The sequence below is a fragment of the Hevea brasiliensis genome, chromosome 6, assembly GCF_030052815.1.
Source record: "Hevea brasiliensis isolate MT/VB/25A 57/8 chromosome 6, ASM3005281v1, whole genome shotgun sequence".
NCBI classification, from domain to species: domain Eukaryota; kingdom Viridiplantae; phylum Streptophyta; class Magnoliopsida; order Malpighiales; family Euphorbiaceae; genus Hevea; species Hevea brasiliensis.
The window spans coordinates 15,817,093-15,826,819 of record NC_079498.1 but is presented as its reverse complement, the minus strand read 5'-3'; the positions used below and the strand labels follow the sequence as shown (position 1 = coordinate 15,826,819).

General features: G+C 26.6%; 1 protein-coding gene across 1 annotated transcript; it reads left to right on the top strand.

Moving 5' to 3' along the window:
- Positions 1–7,026: 7,026 nt before the first annotated feature.
- Positions 7,027–8,831, top strand: LOC110667774 (UDP-glycosyltransferase 92A1). Its single transcript, XM_021828745.2, has one exon. It carries the CDS (start codon positions 7,148–7,150, stop codon positions 8,666–8,668), a length of 1,521 nt encoding a protein of 506 aa, XP_021684437.2. The 5' UTR covers positions 7,027–7,147; the 3' UTR covers positions 8,669–8,831.
- The last annotated feature ends 896 nt before the right edge of the window (positions 8,832–9,727 follow it).

Genomic DNA, 9,727 nt, shown 5'->3' with positions numbered 1-9,727 from the left:
ATTCAAAACAATTTCTATTTACAAAGTGTTTACAAATCATCAACATATTAAATCATCATAAATTCATGCTCAAGGTTGGCAACACATCAAACTTAAAATTTAAAATCCTCAAAACCATGCAATAAATCCTTAAATGCATAAGAAAATTTATATTTAATTTTTACAATTTCATTTAACAAATTAAAATCCTCAACACAATAAAATTATAAATTATAAAATAAACTTTTTCAAATCAATTTAGAAGTGAAAAGTAACAAAATAGTTAGTTGTGCACAAACCTTATATGAGTCACCTCTTGGCCTTGACTCGATGTCTTGAGTTCTTTTCCTATATTTTTTCCACTGAAACACACAGTTTCACAGTGTTTCAGTATCATAACTTAACATAAATCCAAAAATAAATTTAAATTTACTTTTATCTAGCTTTAATGTGCTAAACTTGACGTTCTTTAAATTTTGTGTTTTGGGGTTACTATTTACTACACTATTCAAGTCAATTTGTTGACTTTCTAAGGCTTAATAGGTATAGAAATTCCTACTTCACCCACATACCACATTTTGGTCACTAAATTTGTTGGTTTTGGTTGTTTACTCAAATTTTAAGTCTTTTAGGCAAATTTACAAATTTTCAGTTTTAGTGTCTTAAGTTGTACTATTCCATTGGTCATTTTTCTGTTAGAATTTGGCGAAACTTCCTTCATAGAAAATGTTTCATATTGTCTTAACTTTATTCTCCTTTTTGAATCACTCCATTTGGAGTTTTGTAACTCAAGTTATAGCCATTTGAATCACGGCTGCCGGATTAAACTTAACCCAGATTTCTGGACACCAAACTGGTTTTGGCAGTTTTAGGTCACCAAATTTGGGTGGCCCAATGACTAGGTTAAGGGTATAATTTGGATTTGTGTACTTCATGAAAGTTTTAGGTCTATATCTCATCTGTCCACTGGTAAAATTTCAGGTCATTTAGACCTACCTAGCTCAAGTTATGGCCATTTGGTTATTTTTGTATAGGTCAGACTGAGAATATCCGGATTTGGTCAATTTGTTCACTAGGTTTTGGTCACTTTTTGTGCATGATTCCTAAATGAAAAATGTTCCATTTTACATCTATTTTCATTCCCAATTGGCCTCACACCAATTAGACTTGTAAATTTTTAGTTTTGGTCCCTCAAAGGGACCTTGGTCCTGCTGCCTGCAGCATGACCACATTCAATCCGAATTTAAACTCAATTCAAACACTTCCAACACACTTCATTTGGTCACAAATGACTATTTCTCACCTCAAACTAGGTCAAACACATCATTTCACAATTTCTCACATTTTTTACTCCTAAACCCTAAGTGTCCAAAACCCTAGTTCACCCATTCATTGCATTTAGCCAATTCAATGCCTATATACATGCTTCTTCAACCCAATCAAGCTCACATACACTTTTAAATCCATCAAATTTATGCATACATACATCAAAACCCTAGTTGATCGAAATTCAACTTGGTCCTTCAACAATAATTTTCTTTTCATTTTAAATTAAAATTCTAAGCTAAAGTAACTCAAATCATATAAATTTAAACATTAAATTTCAATCTAATGCTTACCTCAACTTGGAGTTTCCTCTTCCTCAATTCCTTCCTTTTCCTCTTTTCTTTCCTTACTCAAACTTCTTTTCAAGTTGCCTAAATAAGCTTTAACTATGGTGGCTTACTTTTCTACGGTGAAATCTTGTAACATAAAAGCTAAAAAATGAGCTTTAATGGAGTTTGTGGAGAGGGAGAGTTGAGAGAGGGAGGACGGCACTTGGGTTGAAGATAACTCTTTTTGTTTTTTTTTTTTTTTTCTTTTCTTTTATATTTTTAGTCTTATGGAGGACCATAAAATTTAAATTAATTAAATTTATTAATTATATATTTATTGCATCATGCATGATGTCATCACTTTTCACTTTTCCTTTTTTTTATTTATTTTTCCATTAGTTCTTTAATTTAATTTTCGATTCTAAAATTTTTTTTTCTCCTATTTTATTTGACAGTTAGGTCAGGAGTCAGCTGTCGGGGTCAATTGACCAAATTGTCCCTCGCCGGTTCAACTCGGTTTGTAAATAATTCAATATTTCTTCCGAATCTCTGACCTAATTATTTGATCAGCTTAACAATTCTTTTTCGTGATTTTCTCTTTTCCACTGTGTTTGTAATAGTCCTAAGGACCGCGGCGTCACATTTTACGGTTCGAAATTTGAGTTTAAATCGACTTCGCGGTTCTTCCCGAGAAGGTCACCCATCGCTGTGACTCTCAGCTCGTTTAACTTCTTATGTTCTGTTTTTCTTATTTATACTTAACTAATTGGTAATTACTAATTATTTGTGTTCAAGGCTTATCTAGTTGTCTTAAGTGTGGTTCTAATCCCCTTAATTGTCCGGACCGATACCGATCACCGGAATAGTGAAATATACCAGGCTATACAAACAGGGGTGTTACAATAAAAGATAAAACTTTTATTAAATGGAGACAAAATATAAATTTAAAGTATAAAATTTCATAAATTTTGTATAAGAAAATTTGAGATATGAGCCTGATTTGGAAAATTTATTACAATCCGTTGGTAAATTTTACCAATGGATTTAAAATCCGTTGGCAAATCTATTGGTAATTTACAAAATTTAAAAAATTATATATTTTCAATTAAAATAATAAATTATATTATTATTTTTTGGATTAATTTTTTTGGATATTTAAAATTATTTTATTATTGTAAATATGTTTTTATTTTATTAATAATAATTATTATAAATATATTTTAGTGAGAGGAAAAATGGAATTTGAAAAAAAAAATGATGAGGAAGTGAAACAAGAAAAATTATATTAATGAAAATGAAACTATACGGTAAAAATTATAAGGGAGAAGGAAAAAAAAATAAAAGTTAATAAAATAAGAGAAATGATGAGAGAAGAAAAGAAAATGAGAGAAAGGGAGGAAAATGAGAGAAAAGGAAAGAAATGAGAATAGAAAAGAAAAGAAAAAGGAAGAAAATGAGAGAAAATGAAAGAAAATGAGAGAAAAAAGAAGAAATGATGATAGAAAAGAAAATGAGAGAAAAAAAAAAGAAAAATTGAAATGAGAGAAAAAAAATTATTGAATGAACGAAAATGAAAGAAAATATGGTGTATGTAAATATAAATACATAAATTATCAACTAATTGTAAATTCATTACTAAATTTTAAAAATATGAATTTTTTATACCTCAAAGAATTACCTAAATATTATAAATTTCATTAGTAATTGAGAAAAAGACAGGCTTATTTTTAAAGGTGAGATTTTTTTTGTTAAAATTTACTAATGAATTTTCAATTTTGTTGGTAAATTATTAATAAATTTTAAATTCATTAGTAGTTGAAACACTTTTTTTATTTACTACATATTATTAATAAATTTTAAATTCGTTGATAGAATGAATTTCAAAAATCATTGACAAATTACTAATAAATTTTAAATCTATTGATAAAATTCATTGACATATCCATAGAATTTTGTATTGATAATTTTGATAGTCTAAAAGTAGCAAGAATTAATATATTGTTAATATAATATTTATTACTTATGTATTATAATAAATTAAATAAAATATAAGTTAATAGTAAAAAATTAATTAAATAGTCCAATTATAAAAAAGATAATAATAATAATAATAATGATACTAATTAATAAAATTAATTAATTAATATAAAAAAGTCAAAATAATATATATGCATATTATTTTAAATTATTTTTTAATTATTAAATTTAAATATATTATAGATTATACCAAGAGTTAAAGGTGAAACAAATTTAATAATTTGTTACTTATAAATTAAATTTACTCATTTAATTATAGACTATGAACTCTAAATATATATTATAAAAAAGTCTATAAATAATAATTTTTAATAATTTTTTAAATAATAATAATAGTAATATAAATAATAATAATATCAATTAAAATTTTACTATTTAAAGTAGTATTTATAAAAAGAAAGGCGAGAAATATTGTTAAAATATTATACTTTCCCTGTAATAAGATAGAAATTTATATTTTATTAATATAATATTAATATATAAAGTAAATTTATTTTTTCATAACGTAAAAACTTTTAAAATAATTTAATATAAATAATAATAATTAATATAATTTTAATAATTAAATAGTTAAATAATTTATAACTAATTAAAATGACAATAACAGAAAATAAAATAGTATAAAAATAATTTAATTTTATATATGAATACTAAAATAAAAATTAAATAATTTAAAAGTAATTAAAGTGTGTGTGTGTGACTATACCCGCCGTGACCTTTTCAAAAAAGTGCTTGTTGGCTGTCAATATCCCATCGCTCAGCACGTGATTCAATATTTGAGATGTTAAAAAAAAAAACGGATTTTTTACTAATACTCAATTCTAATCGATTGAATCTAATAAAATAAGTTTATATAATATATAATTAATTTTGATATGAATTTAGATTTAAAAAATAATATTTATGATACATTTAATTTTAGAGTTTTTATGTTAGTATCTATTGTTTAATTTATTTATATAAATATTTAATTAAATATAAAATATATATTTTTATAATAATATTTATAAACTTTATATATTTTATTTTAAATAAAATAAAATTTAAATATTTTATCAATTTTTAAAATATAAATTATTAATAAAAATAATTTTTATATATATTATTGACTAAAAATATAAAATTTAACTAATTTAATTATTTTTCAGATAATAATAATCAAATTTAGAGTTGAATTAGATAATTGTAAAATTTAATTAGTGTTTGTTATACCTGTTATTATCCGAAATAACAACTCATTTAGTTATATATAAATAATAATTTAATCATAGTTAAATCAAATATTTACATATATAATTTATACTCTCATTAAATATATTTTAATTAATTTTAAATAAATTTTAATATAAATATTTAACTTAATAATTATAAAATTAATTTTTATAAAAGTTGAGCTTATATTATACACTTTTAATTTTCATCTTGCTTTATAAGTTAGACAATCAAGTGAGTTGCCGCAAGAGGTCAGAAGAAAGTAGCCAAAAAGAATCAGCTTTTTCTTCCGTATGCACCTAAAATATAAAAACGGAATTGGCTTTGTAACGGACAATACAGACTTTGCTTTCTCACCACTTCAAGACATGATATGCCATTCCATTAAAAGACAAAAACAAAATACCATTTTTAAGTATTCCTCTTATGATCCTTTAAATATATAATCAATAAGATAAATGCCAAAAGGAAATATTATACATATGATCCTAATCTTTTTTTTTTCTTTTTTTTTTTTTTATCTTTTTTACTCAGTCTCTCATCTTTTTCTCCTTTTTTAATTTATTGAGTGATCACCTGTGAGTGTACCATCCACATATTTTTCTTTTTGTTTTTATTTGTTTTTCTTTGGTTTTTTGTTTTTTTTTTTCATAATTCCTATATTTAAATTCATCTTGAATATATCTACTTAATTCTATTTTCATTGGTAGATCTTAAGTTATTTATTCCTTTTTTTAATAAGGATTTATTTTATTTACTCATTTTTTTACAATAACCGTTGATTATTTTAGCTTCCATTAATAAGGTTCTATGTTGGTATTATTATTAGAATTACTATTGAAAAAATTATTTTTTTAAATATATTAATTAAAGAGTATTAAAAAATAATTTAAAATTAAATTTAATAAATTTTAATTATAAAAATATTAAAATAATAAAATAATTTTTTTAATTATTTTTAATAATATTTAAAATTATATTTTTATTAAAAAAATAATTTCGAGCATTAAAATTTTTAAACTCAAGACTTATATTTTATAAATATTTCAAATATTACTTAATTTTAGCCAAATAGCAACTTATAAATTAATTAAATTTTAATTTAATGGTACTAAATTATTATTTTTTTAAATCGTGACATATATAATAATTTAAGCTTTGATAAAAATTAAAAAAAAAAAAACTTACAACTTATTTAAGTAGGGAGGAGAGTATGCAGAAGCTGAACCCCACGCTATGAATAGAATGATCCACCAACCAAACCTCAGGACAATGATGTATTCCTCTTAAACTTAAAAAAAAAGTGAATGCGCATTCTCCACGTCGTATTCTTTCACATGTATCCGTAGTTCCTCCAGGCCAGAGATTGGTGCATGGAACAAAATGCTACCCACCTACAGCTACCCGTCACCTTTAATTCAGCGAAAGCAAAAGAATATAAACCACAATAAAAATAGACATTAAGTTTTATTATCAATCATTTTTAATTGAATTCTATTAAAATTATTTTCAAAATAATAATATTTTAATTTTAATTTTCAAACAAAAATTTTCTTTTGAAATAAATCATATTAAAAAAAATCAATTCTCATGAAATTAGATTAAGTTTTGACCTGATTTTTATTTTGTAAATGATTTTTTTTAAATTAAAAAAAAAATTCTTTTCAGGGAGAATTATTTGTGTCAAGTGAGTATTTTGAGACTTGGAAGATCAAAGTTAGAAGGTGAATTTTGTTTTATATATATATATATATATATATATATATATATATATATATATATATATATATATATATATATATATATATAAAATCAATTGAACAGAAAATATTAAATGTTTTCACTAATTGAAAATTATATCTAATTTTCAATTTTTGAAATTAAATTTAATCTTTTAATATTAGAAACCATTAAAACCAAACATTAAAATCAATCAGGACAAACCTAAACTTTGCTAAAAGAAAACAAAAAAAAATTATAAATAATATATTTTGTTGTGTATAATAAAAATAACTAAAAAAATAATTTAGTACTCTAAAATATGTATTTTATTATCAAAGAATTTGAGATTTGGCTATGGCTGCTTCCAATATTAGAAATTAGTCTTTAGTGCTCAATAAGTCACACATATATATATTTTTTTTAAATTTATAATTTTTTTTATGTAAATTCAATCTATATAATAAAAATTCACCATTCATTTCACGAAAGATTCAGGGAGAGGCAATTAATTCTTCTTCTTCTTCTTCTTCTTCTTACTTCTATTCATTGGCGATCAAAACAAAATCTTTGAGCCAAATTAAACACAAGAAAAGTTTCTTCAAATGGGATCTCAGAATGAACACATTGTGATGTTACCATTCATGGCTCATGGACATCTCATACCTTTTCTTGCTCTAGCAAGGCAAATCCGCCGCAGAACTGGCTTCACCGTCACCATCGCCAATACCCCTTTCAACATTCAATACCTTCGTTCCACCATCAACTCCTCCTCATCCCCACCTGAACCCAACATCTGTCTCGTCGAGCTTCCTTTCTCCGTCGCCGATTATGGCCTACCCGCCAACACTGAAAACTCTGAAAACTTGCCTTTAGACCTTATTGGGAAATTTTTCACAGCATCTACAGGTCTTAAGAACCCAGTTCATTGTCTTCTATCTGATATTGTAGCTAAAGAAGGGAAGCCTCCTCTCTGTGTAATATCAGATGTTTTCTTTGGATGGGCAAATGAAGTTGCCAAAAGTGTAGGTACTGTTAATCTGAGCTTCTCTACCGGCGGCGCCTATGGCTCCTTAGCTTATATTTCTTTGTGGTTGAATCTTCCTCACCGGCAAGCTGGTTCCGATAAGTTTCATCTGCCGGGATTTCCTGATAGCTGCCGTTTTCATATAACTCAGTTGCATCAATTTTTGAGAAACGCAGATGGTACTGATTTATGGTCCAAGTTTATGCAACCACAGATTTCACTTTCTTTGCAGTCCTTCGGATTTTTATGCAACACAGCAGAGGAAATTGAGCCTCTAGCATTGGAGTGGTTGAGGAAATACATTAAGCTTAGTGTTTGGACTATTGGACCTCTTCTTCCACCTGCTGTGCTCAATGGTTCATCCATTTCATTTTCAGGTTCAAGCATAAGTATTCAGCGTGCTGGGAAGCAACCTGGGATCTCTACAAAGAGCTGCCTGGAATGGCTAGATTTACATAGCCCAGGTTCAGTTCTTTACATTTCTTTTGGTTCACAAAACAGCATTAGTCCCTCCCAGATGATGGAATTGGCAATTGGGTTGGAAGAAAGTTCAAAGCCTTTCATTTGGGTCATAAGGCCACCAGTTGGTTTTGACAGAAAAGCTGAATTTAAAGCAGAATGGCTACCAGAAGGATTCGAAGAGCTAATCAACAACAGAAAAAAAGGGTTGCTGGTTCGCAATTGGGCACCCCAATTGGAGATTCTGTCACACAAGTCCACTGGAGCATTTCTCAGCCACTGTGGTTGGAATTCAGTACTGGAAAGTTTAAGTCAAGGTGTGCCTATTATAGGATGGCCTCTGGCAGCAGAACAAGCATATAATTCGAAAATGCTGGCGGAAGAGATGGGTGTTAGTGTGGAGCTGACAAGAGGACTGCAAAGCAATATAACCTGGAAGGAAGTGAAGAAGGTGGTAGACTTGGTAATTGAACCAAAAGGTAAAGGTAATGATATGAGGAACAGGGCCATGGAGATTAGAAAGCTAATGAGAGCATCAGCAACAGAGGAAGGGGAAGAGATTGGGTCCTCTGTAAAAGCATTAGATGATCTTGTGAAAACCCTTTTATCCAGAAGACGAGAGAATAAGCCAATTGCATGAATTAAGTGAATGGAAATTGGGATATTTAGCTCTTCTTATATTACCAAGTTCTTCAACTGATGTGATTCTCAGTGCTTAATTATTTCTTTTTTATAAAAAGCATATTCCCCTTTGGGAATTAGAATTTTATAATAATTTAATTCAATAAATTTCTTTTAGTTAATTTCATATTTAGAATAGATGAATTCAATTCTTATTAATTTAAAAAATCATTTAAAAATAATAGATTGCATAAAATTTAATTAAATTATTTTTTTATAAATAATTTATTAAAAAAAGTTAATTTTTTTTTATTAAATAGGCAATAAAATGTATAATTTAAATTATATTCTCTTTACGATTATAGTGTCTATATTATTCTTCAGAACTTAAGTGTCATATAAGTTTTGATTCGACTAATTTATAGTCCAAATTCAATATTTGTGAATCCCTCCCAATCTAGTTAATCCCATGTATTTGTGAACTGGCGTCGTTGCTAGCCTCACCGTAGTTGTAACCGGCCGCAGCAAGGCCAGCAACTTTGGCTATTTTTCTTGGAGGGCTGCTAGTTCTCATTTGGAGGAAAGAGGGAGTGGGGCGTCAGGCATAAAAACATGAAAGGGGGGAGGGGGTGGGGAGTGTGATTGACTGTTTTATTTTATTTTTCATTTTTTTTTTTTCAAATGGTTGTTGATGATTAACTTTGTTGATATTTTTTCTAGGATTTTTTCTTAGTTGCTTGATTTATTCTTCATGTTTTTAGTTTTTGCATTCTGGTTTTCTTCTTAATTACTGTTTTTGTTCATGTTGTTCTTAAATTTCTCCTTTTATTAATTTTATTATAATTAATATTTTATTATGATAGAGTTAACTTAAATTTACCAACAAAAATTTTGAGGACTAATTTGGCCAAAAACTTAATAATAGCTATATTTAAACCTTATCATAAAATTTTAGGGCATATTTGAACTTTTTTTCCTTTTCAAAATTAAGACGCATAGTGGGTGTTTGATTCAGTAATTTGATATAACTAATAGCCGATAAATATTCAAACAGCTAATAAGATTATCAGCTATATTT